This window comes from Triturus cristatus, chromosome 1_2, assembly GCF_964204655.1.
Source record: "Triturus cristatus chromosome 1_2, aTriCri1.1, whole genome shotgun sequence".
NCBI lineage: Eukaryota > Metazoa > Chordata > Amphibia > Caudata > Salamandridae > Triturus > Triturus cristatus.
Window position 1 is genome coordinate 1,062,719,695 of NC_140580.1, and position 25,022 is coordinate 1,062,744,716.

General features: G+C 43.8%; 1 protein-coding gene across 5 annotated transcripts in view; it reads left to right on the plus strand.

Annotated features, from left to right (window-relative positions):
* The window catches only part of RXRA (retinoid X receptor alpha), a 440,219-nt gene that overhangs the window by 374,941 nt on the left and 40,256 nt on the right, over window positions 1-25,022 (plus strand). For 3 of the 5 annotated variants that reach the window (XM_085612724.1, XM_085612741.1, XM_085612755.1), the window contains one exon: window positions 10,981-11,037. The exons of the other annotated variants lie outside the window; for them this stretch is intronic. In XM_085612724.1, the coding sequence (XP_085468850.1) occupies window positions 10,981-11,037 (57 nt within the window). The remainder of the gene's footprint in view (window positions 1-10,980; window positions 11,038-25,022) is intronic. 5 annotated transcript variants of the gene reach the window in all.

Genomic DNA, 25,022 nt, shown 5'->3' on the forward strand with positions numbered 1-25,022 from the left:
TTGTTTCTCTCTCCATTTGTCTCCTGTGTGCCCTTCATTCACTGGTTCCACCCCCTCCTTCTGTAAGTTAGTGCCTAGCTCTCTCATTCAGCTCCACACATCCCTCCCTCTTTGCTCTTTACACATGGGCGCTCGCGCTGGAATGCCAGTCTGCTGCTGCACGTGCCTCCTGATGCCAGGTCCTTGCAGTCACGGGCCTGGCCACGGCCTGCCTGGCAGGAGGGTGGGGTGGCGGCTATCCCTCGCCGCTGCTGGGTGGCGCTGTTTGTTTTCTCTCATACTCCATTGCGCGTTTCCCGGTAGCCTCTGGTTCACCCCTGCCCCGGACGCCTCTCGTGCGCAGCTCCTCCGAGCACGCGGCTCCGAGCCGGGAGCGCGCAGGAGGCAGGAAATGCCAGCGCGAGGGCCCTTTCCCATGCTCCCTGCAGCGCTACCGCTCTGGGAGGCCGGCGGTGCTCCCTGTCCTCTTCCCCTGCGAGGAGGAGACGGGGGAGTTACTGGCCGCCCTCTGTCCCACCCAAGTGGCAGCTTTCAGCACTGCTGCTGTCAGTGACGGAAACCTCACATGCAGAGGAGTCGCTTCGAGTCTGTCGACCCTGCCACGTAGCCACCCATCTTGTCCACTCCCTATAAGGACAATCATAAGTAATCTGCTCCGAATCCGGAAGGGGGTCACCATCACATCCGTAGTCCCTCGTGACAGGGAAAAGGGTCAACGTCACATCCAGAGTCACTTGTGAGAGAAAGGTCAGCATTACACCCAGAGCCACTCACAGCCAGAGTCACTTCTGATCGTGAATGGGGTCACCGTCACATACAGAGTTATTCCTGCTGGGTTAATTTCACATCCCGAGTCTCTTGTGACAGGGAAAAGATCCAGCATCACAAGCAGAGTTGTTTCTGATGGTGAATGTGACCTCCATCACATCAAGATGAATTCCTGATGGGTCACCATCATATCCAGAGCCACTTGCGATAGTGAAAAGGGTCAACATTCCATCCAGAGTCACTCACAACCAAAGTCACTCGCCATCACTTCTCGACCCCTTTCTCGTTAGGGATTGGGTGTCACCATCACATATAACACCGCTTCTATTCAGGAATGGGCTCACCACCACTTCTACCCCCTCATTGGGTATTGCACAGGCACATCTCGAGTGCTCTTGGTCATGAATGTTGTCTGCAGCAAATCCAGAACTGTTTGTGATCGATAGTGCAACCACCATCACACCAGAGCCTGTCCCGCGAGGCCCAGGGCTGGAGGGTCATACCACAGCCTACATGCACATGCAGTTTCCCTAAAGCTAGCTGAAAAGCGGGCAGTGTAGGTGCAGATGTTAGGGGTTGGGGTCAAAACGCACATATTATTGTCAGGGTCAAAGTCCGGCCTGGTACAGTTTCAGCAGTGTTTCCTTTTGGTCAGTCCAAGTTCAGCATTACCCGGTATGGGGGACTGCAGTCTGCCTACTTCCCAGATGGGTCCCTGCGGGGTCTGGCGCCTGCAGTGGGCGGTAAAAGAGTGTGGGGTGGCTCGTCAAAGCCTTGCCGCTCTCCTGGGAGTGAGTAGATAGATATTGGAGCAGCAGTGACACCTAGAGGTCAGTGAGAGAATGACAGCGACAGAGGTCTCAAAGATTCACTCGTCACTCAAGAAGGCGCATTTTGAGCTTCTGTCTACCTTTTGACACGGCCGTGGTGGAACGCATGGCTGAAGCTGACCGGACTTCCTGCCTCGAAAGCGTTCACCGGTAACACCCTTACCTCAATTAGAGCTGGTCTTGTACGCTGTTAAATGCGAAAGTACCTTGCGTGTTGGCTTGGTCGGTGTGCAGCTTGGCATTTGCCCCCCCCCCTCCGGTTTGAAGGACAGAGAGATAAAAAAAAAACAGGTTGGATACTTATTGGCGGATTCAGCGGCTGATAGTCCACCAAGGGGGCGATGAAACGGGAAGCGCAGGGGTGGATGGTTAACCCCTAAACGTTTTTCAGCTGATTTAAGGAACGAAGCGAAAGTAAACACAGAATGGTGCCATATGATCTATACCTACTATCAGTACAAAACATCTGGACGCTGTATATGAATCTATAGATCTGATGTCCCATATGGAGCGCCGGGCTGCTGCTGGCCTTTTCACAAGCCAATGTCAAGGCTTTGCCGCCAACGGCACTTTGAATCCTAGGATTTTAAGCAGGAGCGGCCCGTGCAGGTAAAAGCTGTGGGGCGTGGTTGGGGGGGGGGAGGGGGGGGGGTGTAGGGAGGGGGATTCGATAGACCACCATGAGTGAAAATTAAATAAAAAATACATTTTCCCTCTTCATCGTCTCTCGAATTCCCCCCAACCACCCGGCCCTACCGCTCTTACCTGCACGGGCCGTGGCTGATTTTAAGGACATGGAAAAAAGGTGATGGGTGGCCTGAAGTCTGACTCCTTGCCTCGCCTCATCTCTCTTGCTTAATACTGTCGGTAAGGTCAGCGGTCGAAGTGCATAAAGAGAAGTATGGAAGTTGTGATCCTCACTACAATAGGCAGGGCCAGCGAGTCTGGGGGCGGGGTCAGACGCGGCTATAAGAATACAATATTATGTAACTGTTTTGTTGGCCATTCACCTATAGGTTCCTCCATGTAAAAGGTAACGCACAAACATTACATCAAAAATAAATACAACCTAAAATGATTTGTGGGAAATGCATTTTTCTGGATAGGAAAGTTCGGTTGGTGAATCCGATCGCGTTAGATGTCTGTGGTTGTAACTTGGCGGTCACTGATTTTGGTCGTGATCCGGTTACTGGGGAATAATGACATGTTTTCATAGTGCTTTGAGGTACAAGCCTGTGACAGAAAGCACAGTGAATAAATAAGTTATTAGTTTAAAAATGTATTAAATAAATTACAAATTCTATCAATTAAAACCCATGCTAGCTCCCAATCAGCCTTTAGATTTGCTGATTAATCAATTGCACACATATACATGTCTTTCAGGTAGTAGGCACCCTGGAGAGAAAGCTTGTTTTTTTTTGGCCGCCTCTCTCTTCTCTCTTCTCTCATCTCACTTCACATTTGAGGAGATTCTTTTTCTCCCTTTCAACCTGCGGCAGCTCAGCCATGCAGGGACAATTCTTAAAATAAAAAAAAAAGTATGGGAACTGACTTAATCAAATTATTAAAGCATGGGAATGTTGAACCCATGCCCACTTCGACATATGAGTAAGTTGCATTACCCCTTTGCAACTTATTGTTCCAATCACTACTAAGCAAGAATATTTTCAAGCTTAAATTCATACACCAACATCCTCCCTTCTGGGTAACTTTTTTAAACCCACAGAACATGCATGGAACTGCTTTATTGTAGCATGTAACACTCCAGTAGCAAATGAACAGATTTGTCATTGTTTACTCTAATCTCTAGTGTGATATAAATGTGTTTGGAATGGACCAGGTGGCCCCCCTGCAGACTTCTTGTAACAGCACTCCTGCATATTCTACCAAAGAAGTCGAAACTGCTCTTGTTGTGCGCGGCTAACAAGTTGTTAGCATCTTATCTTCTTGCTGATAGATATGCCTGAAAGATGGCCGGTTAACCCATCTATTTAGGTTTTAGGTTGTTGCTTGCAGCACCATACTAGACAAGTAAAGCATTTAATAATCTAAAGTCCTTAGATCTTTCCAAATAAATAAACAAGGCCCTTTTAATATCCAAAGCAGGGATACTGTTGTCTCCAACCTCTGTCACCTGTGTGTAATGCAGTTGCTTTTGGACCGTTGGTTTATATTTAGGATCAGATCTTAGTACAATCCAATCAAGTACATTTTTTTAGATGTGGATAATTTATTACCAAGGATCCTAATTCACTTAACCTAGCAAAAGTTGTTGCAACTAAGAAGGCTAATTTAGAGGCGATCCAGGCAATATCTGTTGTGTCCAAGGGCTCAAAGGGCTTCTGTTGCAAACCTCTCAGATCCACCAATAGATCCCAGTTAACTTCCGGTGTAGAGATCTCCAGCTTTCTTAGTCTGAAGCTCTTTAGTAATCCAGAATCTGGTGCATCGACCTCAGAAATGTCACCACATGACTTACTTAAACCTTTAATTGTAGCCCATTGTGTGTACAAATAGACTGTACTAGACCTAACAAAAAGCCATTTCTTAAGAAGTCCAGAATCTCGAACTGATCTCAAGAGCTTGCCTGTCGCCCTTTATCCGGACCCCATTTTTTTTCATAATATGCCCACTGTCAATAGTGTAGAAGACTTCCTGGAAGCCTGAATAGCCATTACAACCTCCCAAGAACAGCACAGATTTTGCAGTGCACGCCTCTCAATTTCCATGCTGTTAGAGGTAGGTTGACTAACTGTCTTTGTGACAGGAATGCCAATTGCAAGGAAGCTGGTAACAATGTCCTACTGCTAGTTGCTCTGAGAATGGAGACCCTGGACGTTGAGGCCAGAACGGTCCAGCCAAAACGTCTTGCACCGTCTCAACCAGGATCTTCTCTAGTACTTTTGGCAGGAGAGGAAACGCATATAGTATCCCATTCAGCCACAAAACTCGCCGTGCGTCCACCACCCACACCACCTTACAGCATATCACTGAACAAAACTGAGGGAGAGGAGCATTGCTCAACCAAGCAAACTGGTCAATCCATGGACTGACAAACACCTCTACTATCACCTAAAAATGATCAGACTCTGGTGATAAGACACTGACGTGGGCAAGTTGCGTCAGCCTGTCTGCCTGACTCTTTTGAATTCTGTGAATATACATCACTTTCAAGGTTGCTAGATACGTTTCTGCCCAAGTAAAAAAGCTGCTGAAATTCCCGCTAAAGCTTTGTTTCATCTACCCTCTTGTCTGTTTCATATCTTTTCACTGATTGTCTTTCTTGATCAGCACTAACTCTTTTTCTAAGTGAGTTGCAAATGTTTGGAGAGCATGCCAAATTGCTTTTTTCCTTTTTCCAATTGATGATTGCGTTAATTCTGTCTTTGTGCACCTGTTCTTGCTCTCCCTCCTTTATTAATGCCTGTCATTTGGATAGAATTGTTTTATCCTTTACCCACTGCCCTCTCCATGTAGTGAGGACTTGGATCCTTGCAGGGGATTACCTGGTTGAGGCTGAGTTTTGACAGAAAGAGCCCCCCACCCCCTCCCCGGCCACAGACTTTGCCTCGAAAGGGACACTCTGTGTCCTGCCAATATAGACCTGGTTTCTTCTGGGGATAAAAACGACCTCCCTGTAGGAACCCAAAAGGTATGACGCATCTTCTTCTCTTCAGCGGATTTTTGGACCATATCGGTCTATTCTGTGTCATATAGATCTCTTGGTCTGATCTGTTTTCCAGGGATTGAGCCATAACAATCTTCGTCACGCTACCACGCCTCCTGTTGCTGTTGAAGCCCCCCATGATGAGTCAAATGCAGTATCCAATAAGAACAGTGCTAATATTTCTATTTTGATCAGAAAGTCGTTTTTCTCTTACATACAGTTGTATGAAATCTTGAAGCCCTTCGGTAGTGCTTGTGAAACTTAAGGCATGTACATGCTAGCGCTTAGAGAGAGATGTGACGCTGCATATGCATTTTAAAGGTACCCCCTTCCTTTCTCTCCACTGCATCAGCCAAGGCCCCTTCTCCCGAGGCCAAAGAAGAAGAAAAAGCCATAGTGCCTAAAATTTAATTCACTTTAAGTATTTGTGGGAAATCATCCTCAACTCCCTCTAAAGTATATTTTTTGGCTACTGACCTTTAACATTTTATCTGATCAATATCTTTCCACTCTTTGATTAATATACTCTTAACACACGTCATAGAATGAAAACTTTCTGTTTGTGGGCCTGTGTATTGTACAAAAACGTTTTCTTCATATTGTTGTGACTTCTGGAATTTTATTACTTTCCTCACATGAGACAAAATCCTTAGCTATGTCACCTTCCAATTTGTGTCTCTTACCTGGCAGATCCATCATTGCAACATTACTGCCTCCTTTATTGAAGCCCCCACATGCACTCTGGATATTGAGGTGAATTCTTTCTCCCCTCAGGGTCAGTCTGTGGCTCTGTACTTTTCTGTTGTGTAGCTCTCTTTCTGTGCTACATTTGCAGCTCAAGCCATTCCTCAATATGGTTTATTTATATAGCTTTTCTTGGCTCCGAACTCTCATGTCATGAGATAAGAGTTGGAACTAAAAGACTTGGAGCCAGCTGAATTTCATGCTCTGGTCATACATGCTGCATGAAACCAGGAATGCCAACCAGAACACAGCTTAAGTGACAGAAAAACAGATTGGATAAAAGGAGGAGCCTTTTTATACCCCTATAACATAGAAAATTTAATGCTTGTCTAGGGCCTGTCTGGGGGTGGGCCCAATGTCCTGGGGTGGACAGGGATGTAGCTTGGTCAGTAAGATTGGGGGAATAAGGGGGGGGGGTGAGCTTCAGGTTTCCCAACAATCACGCTGATATTTAATGTTAAAATACATTATACGAATAGGAGAGTGGCTTAAGGGGTTACTTTAAACAAGATATTTTGTAAAATAATCAACATTTTTGAAGAACTTCAAAACAAAGAGGAAGAGTGTGTGTGTGTGTGTTTTAGTCTGTGTATGCATATACAAATCCTAGGTGAAATCCCACAGACACCTCACAGTACACAACTGAACCCACCTGTTCCCAACTATTTGTTACAGAGTACATTTATTAAGGGTGTGTAACACCCCAACCTCCCCCCTTGAACCACCTTCCCCCATTTACGCCCCTGGGGGCGGAGGCAGCTCACTTAGTAATGACTGGGACAAGGAGCACTTAGAAAGGGGTAATGATGAATCTTCCATGGCAGGCTTCACCAGCATTTCCTCTTTTGGTAGCCCCACTTCGAAGTAGTTAAATGCGAAGAGTCAGAAGTCGAAAATCTCTCAGTGATGTTCAGCAATCACCTGCGTGAGTCGCCCTGTTTGATGCAGTTTTAGAAATGACGAAGCTTGACTATGAGTGACCTGGGGTCTGCAGACCTCTGAGGCTTGCAGCACCTACTCAAGAGAACTGCAAATGCTTAGAACATGTAGTCATTTTAGGTGATTAATAAAGTATACATACATTAAAAAAGTAACATTGAACTTTTTAAAACACCCTGTAAATGTGAAAGAATTTGAATTTGAAAAATAAAAATTAAGTTGGTATCCTTAGCTTGATTCCTGGGAGCATGCAAGTACACCAACAAAACTCAGTATAGGAGATTGGTGGCCTCAATTGAAGCATGGATATGCGCTGACAAAAAGATACAATGCAGAAGGAGCAAAGCTGTATGCTAGACTAAGGCGTATTGCTTTCGCTTTTATAAATACATCAAGATATCGAAATCTTTAACCTTGCCATTGAAATTAAAATTCCGATTTTATATATTTTTTTGTGAATGAAAAAACAGATGCCGTAATTTGTGTATTGGTTTGATAGATACTTGTTTCTGTATTTTTATGTATTTTTTGGAGGCAGCTGAAGTCATAGAAATTGCTCAGTTGGGGGTCAGAGGGGTGAATCATAGGGGGTCCACAGAAGTCAGAGAGATGAGAACCGCTGCCTTGGGTGAATGGTAGCTGGTCTTTTTAGATTGCTTGACTCACTGGATTGTTGGTGGACCACAGCCCAGATTGGTAGCAGGCTTTGGAATGACCTTAAATTCTCTGTATGTTAGCGTACATTTTTGGAAAAATGAAGGGCTTTGCAAACCTCCGGCTGCTGGACCACCCAAGAAGATTCCCCACCCCCCATAGGCTTGCATATCGGCGCACTAATGCTCACTCACTGTATCTTCTAATCTCACCATTTTGGTTCCATTCCATATCTCTTGCCTTATCCACACTCCCCTCCCCAACCTGCACCCCGTGCTCCCCCCTCTATTACTTTGTAGCCAGCTTAGCGCTATATATCTACATATTGCCAACCTTTAAAGCTCTCTGATACCTCCATGGGACATGTTCGCACTATATTAAACTTTTAAAATAAATACATTAAAAAAATATGTTATCCACATACATGCGCGCAGAGGGGACTGCTCCTCCAAGAGGTTAGAGACCACAGGAAGAATACCAGTAACAGATGGCTTCTAATGGGGCCTTGCTGTTGTGTTTACTTTTGCCTAATCTGCATTGATTTAGTGGGAAGTTTAATTGGGCACTTCGGGCGGCCAACATTTTTGTGGCCTGGATGCTATTTGATGCAAACCTTGAGACTACTGGAAGTCACGTGGTCTGCTGGCGAACCAGAGAATGTGAAATGTGCCAACAATGAAGCGATTATCTGACAGTTTCAATACATTTTTTAATATTGATAACCACTGCATGTTTTTTTTAAAGTCCAGAGGCAAATCAGTTTGCAAAGATCTCTCTACATAAAATAGCACTTAAAAATAGTCTAACTTTCTAAAAGCAGGAGGGCCGTGGAAGCAACATCATGAATGGTGATGAATAAAGAGAGCCTGACCCTCCATTGAAGGGTCAGGCACCGAAAATATCAGTATGGAACAATACATGCTATAGAGGCTGAGCTGTGTGGCAAGGCGGCCTTGGGCCTTCTCCATACCTCCCAGCTTGAATACAGTGTATGATCCTAAGTTTTTTATATCCCCCAACACACACACATCACCTCAGCCGCAACCTGAGAGTGCATAGACAGGGGATTAAGTAGTAATTGGTGACCAACAGCGCTGCTGTTTGCAGTAAGCATTCAGCTAAAGCAAAATAAATAAATAAAGCAGCATCTTCCAGGCAAGACCCTCAGATTTGGAAGACCTAACTCCAAGTTCATAGGACATAAAGCAGGGGTGCAGAGGCCTGACATTTGCCATAAAAGATCCCACACTTGGGAATGTTCTCTACAGTCCTTAGTTGCGCGAGGAACTAGAGTCAGCTGTAGGACAGGAAGTGTAAAACGTGTTAATTCCAACTGTTGTCAGGCAGCAGGGGATTGTGCTGGGCCACCCAACAGCCCCACCTTTGCTCATGAAATGCTAGTGAGTGGCCCCATCGGTCCACTGTCTGGCAGCCAGAGGGTACATGAAGCCAAGAAAGGCACTTAGATAGATAACAAAAGGGGGCGACAGGATGTAGGCATGGGTCCTGTTTTACAAGAGGGAAGGTCATACGTAAGTTTTGATCCAAATACTGTAATAACTTGTTTTCTTAATAGTGCTTCATACAAATCTTCTGCTGTTTCCACGTGCTGTAAAAAAAAAAACACAGATGTTACTATTACCTAGTTTGTGGTACTCAATTACTGTCCTGCAGAAGAATGGAGGACTGAGTCAGCCTCGTAGGGATTCGAACTTGGGACATGGAGATCAAAACCCGTATCAGTGGTTAACATTCAAGTCACTGAGCTATCCTGCTTGTTAATTCATCTAAAATTACAGATTTTTTAAATCTACCCAAATAATGGCATTCCACAGTAATATGTCATTACAAGCACTGGCCAAGCCACTCAGATTCACCTTTGTAAACTGTTGGGTCTGCCAGTGTCTTTTGTTCATTCTTCAGAAGTACATATATGTGTGATGATGTATGTGTGCACGCCTCATTACGTAAGCGCACATGTCTGCACCTAAAAAACAGAAAGTCCTCTTTAAACCCCACCCCCTAAATTTGAAGCAGCAGACGTTTCCAGAATAAAGCATGCACACATTTTTTATGTGTATTTGTCTTAGATTTGAAAATGGCTTTATCTGAGGTTCTACATATTAAATGTTCATAATTTGAATATTTCAATTTTAAGATACGTAAAAGTGTTGGGGTATGCCTAATTCCCTTAGTGCTGGTGGGAAACTTTGTTTCAGCCCATTGATCCTATCGCCCCTGCTACCATCAGAAGACCCCATGTACATGGAGAATATGGGATTACCTGCAATATACCACTTAAATCCTCGCAGTGCCCCCTGCCAGGCAGGGACTCGTAGCATACCTGGGTGAGGGCATGTGTGCGGTTCACCCAGACATTATGGCACCTTTTCTATCATAAGCGCCACGTGGGCCGCTAATACAGTTTGAGAAGACGGCAGCTAAATCTTACCCTGAAATATATGGGAGCTGGCTTCATTGCAGAGAGAGGGGTCCTTTCCCAGACTCAGTGGGCCCGATTCACAGAACTAACTTAAGACAAAATCCTAAACTTACTACTTTTGGTATTCACAGAAGTTAGGATTTAGTCTTAAGTTTGTCTTAAGTTTGTCTTAAGTCTGTGTTAAGTCTGTCTTAAGTTTGTCTTAAGACAAACTTGAGACAAAATCCTAACTTCTGTGAATACCAAAAGTAGTAAGTTTAGGATTTTGTCTTAAGTTAGTTCTGTGAATCGGCCCCACTATGTTCCCGCATCCTGCTGGAACTAGCCAACTCTCTAAGTTTGTCCCTCTCTTTCCAGAAGTTTTTGAGCGGGAACCTTGTGATTGCAACTTTTCAGATAATAATTGTGAAGATCAGAGAGGACATGTATTTTTTGTCCTTCCTCAAGCTTATACCAGATAGTGTAGTTAGTGAATAATGTGAATTAATTGCATTTTTGATAAAGCCCCGAGGGCCAGTGGTGTGCCGGTACTGGTGGTGGTAAGATGAAATCTTGCATTTTTGACCTTTACTGTCCAAGTGTTTTGGGAGTTGGAGGGGGGGAGGTCAGGCGCTTTTGTACACAATAGATTGCTTGCATCTTACTGTTTTAGCCTCTGCTTGCTATAGAGCTGGTCTTTTGTTCCTGGAAACCAACATTCCCAACATCACAAAAACCCTAGATCCCTTTTTACTGGCATCGACCTAGTTGGGTACAAAGATTATGAAAGGTACCTTGTTTCAGAGAGTGGGCTAGCACGAGCTCTTCACAGAACCGAGCCCCTTTGCCTTCCGCTGCCTTCCCTCATGTATTGTGATAATATAAGGCATTTGAATCACATTTTAAAGTTATCAAAATATAACGCTTTTTTTTTTTTTAATTTTACTCTGTTTCAGGGATGGAACCCCATCCATCCCGGCACACAAGACATCTGGGAAGGCATGAGGATCAAGGTATTCCAATTTAACCCTTTCCATGCCGCTGCCATGCAGCGATGCATTGCTCATTGATGAAGCAGAGAAAATTAAGGTCAGTGCCTCCTTCTTTATAAGGCTGTTTGTTTCACTCCCAGCCGGCTGTGTAAAGCTGCCCCACCCACCACCCCTCAGCTTAAAATAATTTTTTCGACACAAGTCAAATAAAGCCCCCAAAACAACCTTATAGAGTGGGAGCGCTGTGTGTATATATATTGATTTTTTTGTTAAATTAAACCCATACATGATGCATTGCGGCCGCTGTGGACAGTGGGCATGGGCGCGTGGGCATGAGAAACAGGCCCCTAGGTTAGAATGTGGAGCGCAGCAACTCATGTCTGATGGAAAATCTGCAACAAATTCCGATTTCAGGCATTCCTTGCATAGAGCAGCTAATATGCTGCTTGTGACCACTTCAGAGCACTGCCTGGCAACTCAGACGCACCAACAAATGCTTATAAGCAAGACAGGCGGCAACTGGGAGTCACAGAAACGTATGAGCAGGGATTAAGAAGGGCTCACATTTGGTGAGAAACTAGGTGACTCATGTAGAGTTCAAGTCTCCAGAGACTGAGGGCCAGGTGTACTATAGCACTGGTCGCAGAAACTAGCCTCAAACTGCGACCAGTGATGGAATTTTGCAAACGGACCGAAGTCCCAATAGGTTGGTTCCCAAAATGAAGAATCTGAGTGGGTCGCACTCCGACCTACCTCATTAATATTCGTGAAGTAATTTGCAAATTGCGACTCAGACTGATGGGCTAAAATCACAGGAAGGGTGGCTTTGTGGTTCAATATTTACGAACCCCTAATGGCCAAACTATGGTCCTAAAACACAAGAAATAGGGTATGCTGTGGTACACAGTTCGCCAAATCAGATATTGATTTGAGTGAAGTTATGTTTATGTTGTTACCTTGTTTTTCACAGGCAACAGGCGCAGGGAATTTACCAGAGCGCAGTCAACCAAAGTGTTGGTTTGTATATGCGTGAATGATACATTCATAACAAATGCACAAGTGTGTAAGGGTGAAGGACTCCAAGAGAGCCTATCGTTAGGGATCCTTCATAGTCCTGAAGAATGCCGGTAAACCCTTAGGGGCACTTTTGAATCCGGCTGAAACGTATCAACCCATTTAGATGTGGGAGATACATGTTTCTCCACTCACATCTCTGTATGTTATTAACCCAGTCTAGCGGCTCCTAAGTAAATAAAGGTAGCATTAGGGAAGCTAAAGACTATTTTAATAAACTTGATCCCACAGAATATAAATCAAAGAGCTCCCCTTTCCATTGGTGAAAGGATAAGGGTTGAGCCCGCTCATAGGTACTAGACGACTAGACGAGAACTCGAGGATGAAGCGTGCCACACAGTGGTGTGTGATTGAGAGTTCTCAGTAAAAATCGGGGGATGCTTCCCCGTTTGGACTGGGAAAACGAAAAAATGGAAGGGTTGATGTACTTTGGAAGTGCCTCTCTTATTTGTCTGATTCTGTGATTAGTCTCGGGAAGATGAAATGACCCTCCCAAAAACTTTCCACTCTCTCTTTTTTTTTTATATGGCGTGCCAGGATCAGTTTCAGTTTATTTAATATATGTGCACAGTTAATTAAAACCATTGCACTGAGTACGTATATATTTTTTTAAAACCATTTAAATAAAATCTTATCAGGTGGAAGGCATAAAACATATTAAAAGGCATTCATAAAAAGCTAGAGACATAGGGCCAGATGTATCAAGATAGCATTTTGCGATTCCCTAATTGCGAATCTCAAGGATTCACAATTAGGGAATCGCAAAATGCAATGTATGAATGTGTATAGTATACCTTTCGCGATTCCTAGTGGGTCGCAAATGAACTACCTCATGAATATTAATAAGGTGGGTCGCAATTTGCGACCCCCTAGGAATCACAAAAATCACAGTGATGGTGGCCTGCTGAGATCAGCAGACCACCATGTCCGTTTTCCTTAACCCGTTCGTTGCGTGCGTCGGCTAAGGCCGTCGCGAGCACTACCTCCGTAGTGCTGCGCACGTCCGTTGGCCGACGCGGCCGCGCGCACGGATACGTCCGCACCGTGGCGGATTGTACGACGCGCTAAAGGGGTTAAAGGAAAACGAGATGCTTTACAAAATGAAAAATGAAAAGTTTTCTTTTCATTTTTTATGAGCTGCCTGCTCTTAAAAATGGTTTTGCAAACATTCACAAAGGGCAAGGGGTCTCCTGGGGACCCCTTCCCATTTGCGAATGGGTTACCACCTACTTGTAGTAGGTGGTAAAATGCAAATATTTTGCAACAGCAAATGCAGTCACAAAACATTCATACATACCGATGCGATTCGGTATTAGGAAGGGACGCCCTAAACACGCCCCTTCCTAATACCATATCACAAACCCATTTTGCGATTCGGTAACAGGTTTCCGAATCGCAAATAGGTTTGCTGCATCGGAAAAGCAATTTTTGCGTTCGCAAAAGGGCAAATTCTGTGAATCTGCCCGTTTGCGAATGGAAAAATGCTTGATACATCTGGCCCTTAGTGCAAGATATACGAAGAGAAAGTGCTTATTGTGATACATTGTCCATAGGAGAAAAATTTGGCAGTTATAGTTAAGCTGCCGATAGACGTTAAAGTGACAGTGCAGCACAAGTATAAAGCAAGGCATTTGCAGAACTTGATCAGAGGGCTTGAATGGCCATGGGGATCATGGCTTCAGCTAGCCAGTTGATTTTCTGATCAAGTCTGATCAGATATTTTGTGAGCCTGCAGCAGAGCTCGGTGTCCGTTGATTTGAAGCTAGCTATAATCGTGGGCCTGCAGCAACGTAAACGCCTCTGGATCCAAACTGGTGTTAAAATGGTTTTTCGGTCTTTTATGTTTGCGTCGCATACACAGATTTGGTGAACCACAGTCTCTGGATGTTTTCCGCAGAGTCGACAAAGCTCCATTGTGCCGTCTTGCTTCCATTGTGACAGATAGAGAAGTGGTGGAAGGCAGCCCAAGCAGTATCTTCGGAATGATGTTTTGATCTGGGCTTTGATACTGGTGCCCAGACGTGGTTGTGGTGCTAGCTTGCTATAGAACACCAATGTGAGCCAGGCGAGGCGCTTCGACTCAAATGCATCTTTGTCGGCCAGCAGCGAGTATGTTTGGCTGTCCTGTTTACCAAGGCTTTGACTTGGGAGAAGGTGGAGGGTGTCTTCCATTGGTCTGCTAGGCCAAGGGATGCTAGCAAGTTATTAAGGTAGACTCTAGCCGGAGAGTGGTCTCTGCTGGTGATTTCTCCTTAAAGATGATGATTCAGGGTCCCGCTGTTGGTCTGTTTTATCTTGTAGCATAGTTTGGTGAAAGATCATTTGTTTTGCTATCGATTGCTTGACAAGGCCAAATTCAAGATGCAACTAGGCTGAGGATGAGTGTCCTGGCAGGGAAAAGACTGACATGCCACCATTTCTGTAAATGTATTTATATAAAGAGAAAGTTTTTTTTCTTCTTATTTTTAAGTTTCACTGAGAGTTGACAGGGGTCCTGTCGGCCACTGCCTTTTCTTTCTCAATCTTTTTTTCAAGTGAAAGGAGTCCAACAGGTTCCATCCCTTTTCTGGATGGGCTAACACCCCAATTTGGGGGTTTGAAACATTTTAATAGTTTTGTGGCTGCAATTATGGTCGCAAATCATTTATACATCTACTGAATGCCTATTTCGGAAGGGATGGCCACCACACACCCCTTCCAAATTCCGATTCGGTATGGAGTCACAAACCCATTTTAGTAGTCGGTAAATGTCTTAAGTACATTGTAAAAAGTCCTTTTTGCTCTCAAACAGTGATTTGGACTGTTGCGACTCTAAAAATGTTGAGTACATTGGGCCCTGAGTCTGTTGTAACTTACTACTTCTTGAAGATTATCTGATCACGACATCTTCTAGATCAGAGGTCTTCAAACTGTGGGGCGCGTTCCCTCGGGGGGCCGTGGATGTGTTCCCAGGGTGGGGTGTAAATGGCTCTGCAGTTACATGTAAATGAAGGTAACCTGGAAGCGCGGAAGGCGCGTTTCTAGGCCATCTTCATTTACATGCTGCTCCTTGCTGCAGTTAAAGCCGATAAAAAAGTGTAAGGATGGTACTACTGAGTAGCATGGGCAAGGTCAGTGAGTGTTAAGACGGAGTCAAATACATGTCTAAAAAGAAGGAAAAATTGCCATTTTATTGCTTTTTGTCACCTTTGGGTAACTGTATATAAAAACACACCTCAAATAAATAAAAGAATCCAAGTTAAACTAATCAAAGGGAAATATACTATTTTACCTTATGAAACATCAGTTGGCTAATGTGATCAATGCTGATGTCTTTGTGTGTGACCAGAGAGTCACAGAATTAAATCCTGATTGGTGCAGTGAGGAATAGTGACTTGTTTATAGTGCTACGAGGTCCCAGTCTGTGACAGAAAGCACTGTAAGTGTAATTATTTTAAAATTGTATTACACTTTACAAAACCGGCTTCTTCAAAATACTGTTTAAGAAATAAAAAGTGCTTTAAAAATATTCATTTTAGTGACAAGCCTTCAGACTATATCTAGAGTAAATATTTTCATATGTGTCCATTAAAAGGGTGCACTCCTTTTTAATAGACACACATTGTATCTCACAAAAGAATACATATTTATTACCATGAAGCTAAGTGACTCCATTAATTAAAACCTACACTGGCCCCAACCATTGCACGCATTTACATTTCTTTCAGGTAGCGGGCACCTTGGTGAGAAGGCATGCTTCTACTTTAGTTCTCTACTCTCTGTTTCACAGCACAGGAGCCACACCCCTCCTCTGGAAGTGGGCTTTGGACCCCAGTTATGGAAGTCTTACTATGAAAAAGAACATGGGCTGCATTTTCCTTGCTAGCTTTAGGGCTCATGTCACCATTGGTGCGCACTGAACAGGGCCAGGGGGGCTAAATATGCGTTTTTGGTGTTACTTTTTACATAAAGTCACAGAAAACGTGCTTTGGGCACCTGGCCTAGAAGTAGTAGTCCTGCTGAGTGGGCAGAGTACACAGCCTGCTTTGAACAGCTGTAGTTATCAATGGTTCTGGCGCTGCTTTAGAAGCCCAGGGCATACTTGCTTTGCCAATGTTTCTTTGAGCTTTGGAGCAATGGCCCAAGAGAGGGGAAAAACAAAGTAGAGGAGACCCCTTGATTTGGGCATCAGAGAGATGAGAGGGATAATGAGAGATGGGAGGGAGAGGGATGGTGTGAGATGGGAGGTAGAGCTGTGGTGTGAGATGGTGGCCCATGTTGGTAACAAAGGTCCGAGGCGACAGCAAAGTATTAGCTATCATTATCGAAGCCGGTGCAGTGACACTTTTGCCCAGGGTCCGACTGCTTCACAACTATGAATGTTTTACAATAAAAAGTGGGCGTGGGAGCTTATTTTCCTTGCTAGGGTTAGGTGGCCCTTGGTTAAAAAAAAAAGGGGCTGCATGCAGTAGCTGTTTTTTTTTTTTTAGAAAGCGACTGGACTTGTTTCGATATTGAAGTGATGGTCAGACATCGTGGGGAAGGAGAGAAAGAAAAGCCAAACCCTGTGATCAGGGCTACAGCAATCCTTAGTGCAGCAGATGGAGAGCATTGGGGCCTGGAGCTCCCTTATTATTGGGAATAGTGTTTTTAGTCAAATCTGTTTTTGTTTGATGCTTTTGCTTTTTTACAAGTCCCACATTTACTGTGGATTACGATCCACAGAAAAGCAGCCCTGCAATGATCTCATGATCCCTGCCCCCCCCCCGCGATCATTCCTCACCCTCTCACTCCCCATATCCTTGCCATATATTTTTGGAGTGGGGGATACCCGGTGGGGAGTGGGGCGGGTCTCAGAGCAAAAAAGTTTGAAGACCTCTGTTCTAGATGCCTCTTGAAGAGCCAGCAGCTGACCTGTGCCCTCTGATAGGGATGCAGGGTTCTTCAAAGATGTGATCCTGCACCCACTAAGGCTTGATTGTGTACTTAATCCGCTTGAATATCCACTGTCAGATTGTTACCTTATGCATGTGGTTTGTAGTGCTTGTTAGACAGTAGTGTCCATTTCTCTACCTATCTTGGACTGTTTCCCCAGACGGTCTGCGCATGGTACACTTGAAGGTAATGATGTGACGTTATAGTGGGTTTTGTGTGTGCTAGCTTGTTCATAAAGGGCACATACTGGCCACCTGTTTTTGTATTAATGGATTTTAGTTTAGTATTCAGGGGTGGTCTATTTATGCAGTTTTGCAGTATTTCATGCATGAGGTGACTATGCAGAGTTAGACTCTACGCCATAGCTGGTTGGAACCAGATGGTGTACCTTTCGAGGCACAGGCATTCGGAAATGTGTTCCTTGACTAGTTGTGTTGGTCTAAGGCAAATAGTAAGCTTTTATTTTATATATTTATTTATGAGACATATAATGCGCGCAGCTACCCCAAGGGGTTTCCCGGCTCAGGATAGACCAGCAGGAAGGGTCCAGATCAGCTTTTTTAAGGAGGGGGGGTACACGAGCGTGCTGTCAATTTTGGGGTACGTTGCCTTCACTCAGAGAGGTATTAAGAAGCTTTAGAATAACGGTTAAAACGGAGTCATCTAAAAGTCTGAGTTTTGCGGGAGGAAGGGGGTCCAGCGGGTAGCTAAACTTGATAGATCGCAGCGCATTTTTAAGTGTAGCAAGCTTTCTTGCCTTTGGCCTAACCTTCTGCTGGTGGTGAGGCTTTTTGTGTCAATGTCCAGTCCCTGCAGCTCAGTTTTAAATTCAGTATAACAGAGTTACCTTTTGAATTTCTTTCATCAAGAAATATATGTGACCTGACATTCTGTAATGTTGGATCTGTGACTGCCTATTTTGTCAGAAATGGTCAGTAACTGGTTGCAGTCTTGTTGCGAGACACAACGAGAATATTTCAGGAGTTCTGGGAAGATCTGTAAAATGAAGGGTGATTGCTTGTTAATCCCTGTGGTGTTTTCAGCTTCTCTGTTTCCTGCCTTGTAGTAGAGCCATGACATAGTTTACAGGCTGCCCTGCCCTGTGAACTGGATCTGCACGTTTGGCTCTCCATAGTCCAGTAGTCAGGTTTCATTGCTGAAGTGGCACATGTCCAAACAGCACAGCCTTTTAAAGAGAGTAGTGTCACGGTGATAAGTGCCTGTTCGGGCAAGTTCGATGAAGTATATCATTGTACGATTGCTCTGCCATTTTGCTGCTTAGAAAATTACCTCTTGAGACTGTTTTTCATCCTAACAATCACTGGAATTACTCTTCTGAGTTTTTGCTCCCCTGTCTGATACTACAGCCTGTAGATCAGATATATCCAACCTTTTCTATAATAAGGACTACTTATGTTCAATGAAGATCCTTTTGAGCTACTAATATTATTTGTGTTGTTAAAATGAGCCTTTGACAAAAGATTATATTACTGGGCATCCCATTCAAGATTACCAGCAGTGATCACATCAACTCTGTGCACAAGGCAGGGTCACCAGCAGTGATGTAAAAAAAATACCTTCATCAATAGGAAAGATACATGGTTAACATGTGACAGCCGTAGCTGGAAAGCCCCTGGCACCAAGGTAATATTAGCAATATGTCTCCCCAGCACTGCATAATATAGCACTCAAACATTGAGCTTTAAATATATTTTGGAAATTCAACCATTGCTCTCCAAACATCGGCTTATGACTTCTGAAAATATGCATATGTATGTCTAAATATAGACTCTTAATACTGGGATGCATAGAATTAATTTAGCAAAGCAAAAAATATCTAATTCAGTAGAGTGGGCTGAATACAGGAGAGCTACTTGTAGGTAGCTAGAGAACCACCAGAAGCTTACGAGCTACTCGTTGGAGAAGACTGCCATAGATGTTGCTATATAAATGTGCAGGATTTATGTGTTGGTAAAATATTGAGCCGTCTCTTTAAATGTTTAATCAAAGTTGTACCTTATACTTCACGTATAAGTTTTGCTTGACATTTTTTGTTTGAAAAACATCCAGCCCTGCACCAACTTTTTTAATTAGTCTTCAAACGTATCTAAATCCTGGGCTTACCAGTTTCCAGACCGCATACCCTGGTTATAAGAAAATAACATGTTCATTTATTAATATCGCAATGATCTTAATATAGTTTCGCTAATAAAACTACTTTATAAATTAAAAAAGGTGTTTTTAGTCCACATTTTAAATCAGATTTTTTTCCAACGCTTGTGAACGCCCCGCTCCATCTGTTACTTTATTGATATCCTAATTAAATGCCAGACTTCCGGTAAGCAGTGCTGTATTAGCCTAACATCAACAGTATTATCAGCCTAAGGTAAGCGCTGAGAATAGATTATTCCTCACCTTACATCAACATTATAATGTTTGGCACCATCCCTGCATCAACATGCTTACTCTGTGTCAAACCGTAGGTCTTCAAGCACTGCCAGTCGTTTTGTACATCAGTCTTGCGTAAGCACCGTGCCAGGTTATGCCGACACAGTTTATATCAACCTTGTGTCAAACTACACCCTTTTCACATTATGTGAATGTAATGTTGGATGAGTTTTCGTAAACGTGCTGTTTTTTAGACCCGATTTGGCATGCTCTGTTTTAAGCGTAAGACACATACCCTTTGTCACTATCCTCAACACATTCAGACTATTACTGCAGCACAGACAGTATCAATATTATATGAAAAGCTTTGCGCACAGACAATCATTTCTTAAGCCATCCATGGGTATGACAACCTACTATTAACTTGATATCAGTGTAGTTTCTATCAACCTCATGTAAATGAACCATTTATAGCTAAGGTCACCATGAGGTGTGCCAAACTCCAGTCAGCATACTCATCAATACCTAAGGTCTCCATGAGGTACACCAAGGTCCCGTCAACATACTCATCCATAACTAAGGTCACCATGAGGTACACCAAGGTCCCGTCAACATACTTATCAATACCTAAGGTCACCATGACGTACACCAAGGTCCCGTCAACATACTCATGTATACCTAAGGTCGCCATGAAGTACATCAAAGTCTTGCCAACATACTCATTTACACTAAGGTCCCCATGAGGTGTGCCAAAGTCCTGTCAGCATACCGATCTAAACCTACGGTCACTGTGGAGTACACCAAAGTCCTGCAAGCATACTCATTTAAACCTACGGTCACCGTGAGGTACACCAAAGTCCTGTCGGCATACCAATCTATACTTAAGGATACTTAAGGTCACCGTGAGGTACACCAAAGTCCTGTAAGCATACTCATTTAAACTTAAGGTAAGTATGAGGTACACCAAAGTCTGATCAACATACTTATTTATACCTGATCACCATGAGGTACACCAAAGTCCCATCAACATACCCATCTATTCCTAAGGTCAGAATGTGGTACGCCAAACCCCTCTCAGAATATTTATGTATACCTAAGTTCACCAAGAGGTACACCAAAGTCCTGTCAAACTATCCATTCATACCTGGTCAGCATGGGGTACACCAAAGTCCCATCAGCATACTAATTTATACCTAAGGTCACCATGAATTACTCCAAAGTCCAGCCAGCATACTGCTCTATACCTAAGGTCACCATGAGGTGCACCAAAGCCCAGTCAGCATACTCCTCTATGCCTAAGGTCACCATGAGGTACACCAAAGCCCAGTCAGCATACTCCTCTATGCCTAAGGTCACCATGAGCTACACCAAAGCCCAGCCAGCATACTCCTCTATACCTAAGGTCACCATGAGGTACACCAAAGCCCAGCCAGCATCGTCCTCTATACCTAAGGTCACCATGAGTTACACCTAGATCCCGTCAACACATGTTTTTGAAGATTTGACACTGTTCCTAGGCTGTTCACAGCTGAGTGCAGTGACAGCTAAAAAACAGTGTGTACCGATTTTAATCCAAACCACATATGTTTTCGCAAAGTAATCTTACAGCCTTTTGCCATTCACTGATTCATTTTGTGGCAAAAAATGTTGCTTATCATTGCAAGTCCAGAAAAATGCTCCTGACCCATTGTTGACCAAAGGTACAATTTTAGTTTACTCAATGGGATATTGCAAAATATTCATGGGTGTGGCAGCCCTTATGTACAGTTCTCAAAATATTAGGCTTAGTGGCAGTGCTTCATTTGAGGGGGTGGTTGCAGGTAGAACCCACCTGGTCTCATTTTTGGGGTCCTGTACTAATTAAAGTTCGTTTCCGGACAAGAGAGAGGAAAACACAAAAGGGGAAAGGAGGACGAGAAAGGTGGGAAAAGTGTGACAAAGGGATAAAGCAAAGACAAAAAGGATCCTGCAGGAGTGAGATAAAGAGTCTTGAGAAGCACACCTGAGAGAGTAGTTTTGTTACCTCCCATATGTTGGTAACCTTGAGAACAGTATTTGATTGGGCAGAAGGTGTGTGCTGCCATCGAGAAATAGTGCTTGTCATACTGCTGTTGGCTCCTGAGGGGAGTTTGGTCACCTACAAATAGGTAATGATGTGGCAGTTTGCAATCGGAGGACTCCTCTACCATGCTGTATTAATATTGACTAATAATATTGCTGAAGCGTCATGACATGCTCACTATGTGCATAAACTACAGAGTGGACCATGTTTTTATTCAAAGGCTAATCATATTGGTGTATAGAGCTTCTCAGTAAGGATATTCTCTCGTTCAAAATGGCCATGGCATCCACTGTAATGCTGCAAAGGCGTCTCTGCATATTTGTTTTCTTCCCCATTTACGTTTGTGTTGTGCAGAATAAGTAGTTATTTCTGCCCTCGCATCCCAGTGCTCCGATGGGCAAGCCAGTTGCTGAAGCACCAACAACCACATAAGAGGTAGGAGAAGCGAGTGACACGCTGAGCCACTTTTGAAATGCAAGCAATTATATCCATTTTCAGATTAGACAGGGCTATTATTTCACTGCCAAATCCCTGAGCTCCTCCTTTCTGCAGACATAGGGTACACTTGACTCTTTTACTGCCCTCTCTACAGCCTGCAATTCTGCTCACCAGGCTGGCTAGAGATCTTCATAAGTGGTGGGTGTGATACTTCCCCTGAATTCCAGCGAGCAAAACGAGTAAACAAACTTACTCTAGGTGGGTTTCTGCAAGAGTGGGCTTCTCCCCCGACAATTGTTTGAAAATGTGGCCAAATTTGCTAACACACCATAGACCCTGAAATATTCCAGTACTTTCATGGTGTGTCAGGGCAGCCTGGCCTTTTCGAGGAATAGATCCTATGTTTTCAAATGTCATAAGTAAAAAGATTAATTCCACTTTGCCATGGTGGATATTTTTCTTTTGTGGGTGTGCTCCGTATGCCAAGGATTGCATAGAAGCCAGTGCCAGAATTATGTAATGGATACTCCACCCAGTAGTCATCGGTTGTGTGCAAAAATTACCTCCAGTATACAGGGGTCATCATGTTGCCATCTGCACTCCCCGGAAACACGAGTACAAAGTCTCTAATGCCAAGAATGACCTCCTATGTCAGTTCCAGCATTTTCCTGTGGATGCACCCGTATGCTAAGAATTATGTGCAGGATGTCAGGGCCTGCATTTTGCCACGGGTTATACCTTTGATCCGTATGCCATTAATGCCCTCGTCCGTAAGGCAAGAATAACCTCCAGTATACCAGACCAGCAGCACACTTGTAAGCATAACACACATACTCACACACAAAAACGCTCTCGCACACATGAACATTCTCTCACAGACACTCGTTCTCTCACATACTGTTTTACACACTTTCACACTCATTCTCACAATATATCTTGCAGTCTTTAGTACATGTGTACTCTGTCACTCACACACATACATACTCACACTCACATTAAACAAATCTGCTTGAATTGTGTTAGGAAAGCTTGCACTGCTGCTGCACCTGCTATACCTGTCTTGCCTTTTAGTAAAGGTTAGTAAAAACATTTTCTATATACACTTTTCAAAAATGATAACGTATGACCTTGTCAATGCTTGTTACAAGTTGTAACTTGTTATGATGTGAATAAAAAAGTACACTTCCTTAAAATAGCTATACAGAGTTTGTATTAGGTTTCACACGTGAATCAAGCAGTTACACTATTGGAAACGCTTGCAGGTTTTCAAAACGCATAAATAAAAAGCCTTGTCATTTACAATCCCAATAGCTTAAACTCTCGCAAATGCGAGACCTATTGCATTGCAAATGCTTGTTTAAATAATGGTCGCAAGTGCAGCAGTGATCTGTGCACATCTGCTGGGAATGTAAAGAAAATGTGGGTCTACTTAACGCATGCCTGGATTTAAGATTCATTGCAAGGGACTAAGTGCTGCCCATCAGTGGCCTTGTTCCCATAATTACCAAAAAGTCAACAACAAATGAAGGCAGCACTAGACACGCAGCCTCTACCTAGACTAACCAGCCCAGAGAATAACTGTGGGGCCTGCAAATGTGCTGTACCCGTCAGTCAGTGTCAGGCTGAATTTGTACAACAGTTAACGACTGAAAAGGTGTTTTGTCATTATTGTGGTGCAGAATTGAGAGACAGCCGCCAGGGGTGATGAACCCTTGACACTGGGCAGGTACGAAAGTTAAATCACTCTCCAAGGACCACTGGGTTACATTGTGACATGGTGCGAAACGCACGACCGATACAGGGCATTCATAGTGCATCCCTGCTGTGGGAGGCAAATGAGGAATAACACTGCAGCTGTTCTCAGACCACAGCGCTACAGTTTTTGCCCTGTGTTAGTTTTTGGACTAATGCCCCCATTACAAAATCGCACCAATATCCGGTCTAGACATTGTGTACAAAATACAGCCTGACTAAAACATGTTTTCATTATTCATACTCAACTAATGTTCCTATATAAACTGACATCCTTAACCGGTGGGGACGTTGAATTGACAGCCCCTAAAACCCACTCATTTTTTCATCAAAATATTTGTTAAAGTCACCATTGCACAGAAGAAATATAGGTGTGGCTGATACCAATACTTTTAGAGCGACTTTTTGTGAATTTTAATGCAATTTGACCCGCAGAAGTAAGCACTGTCGAAACTTTCAGATAACTACTCGCATCACTTTTTTCACTATTGTTTGACTTTCTGCATCGTTTTCCTATTTTCTTCTGATAAAGATATTATTAACATTAGTAATAAGAACAACAACAGTACTATTAATACTGTTAACAACAAAACAGTAATTGTTTTCGTCATTGATTCTTGCTGAACGCTTCCCAGTGAGGAGGAAACTGGAGCAGACTGTGCCCTGAGCGTTGGCCTCCAGTCCCAGCAGTGGTGCAGGGGCCGGGATGTTCTGTCCCACCTGGCAGCATGCCAGCGCCCTGCCCACTTCCAGCTCTGGGTTGCTTGCCTAGTGTGAAAGTACATAGTCTTTTTTGAAGAGTGTGAGAAGGGACAGAATGTCTGGCAAGTAAATGACTTAATTATTTCTTACATTGGACATGTCTCCTCGTTATTCTCTTTTTTTAATGTTTAATTTTTTGGAGGCATGTGCTGGCCAGCTTCCCAAAACTGGAGTTAGTAGGCTCTCTCCGACAAGGGCTGTTTGTGGTTGTGAAATGATTAATACCATTGGTCGAACCAGGGCTGCAACCTGGTTTGAGGTAACTTAGTGGCACAGCAGGTGTGCTTCAACCTGATTGGGTCTTTAGAAGAGGGGTGTGGCTTTTGTGTTCACCGTGGTAGAGTCTTACACGTTATGAGTTGTAGCCGGCTTTCCTATTGAACCCTTTGATGACTCATCTCCATGCTATTGGTGGCCGCCTTTGTAAACATGCGCATGCGCAAGCCGTCGTTTAAGGCTATGGAAATAGAGGAAGGAGCGGCATAGGAGACAAATGAGCTACAAGCATGTACCAAATGCCAGGGTTAAGATGTGTCTTTTCCTGTTATCCACCAGTGGCCTAAAACAAAAGCATGCCCCCCCCCCGCCCCCCCCCCTGCAGAATGTGAATAAACCC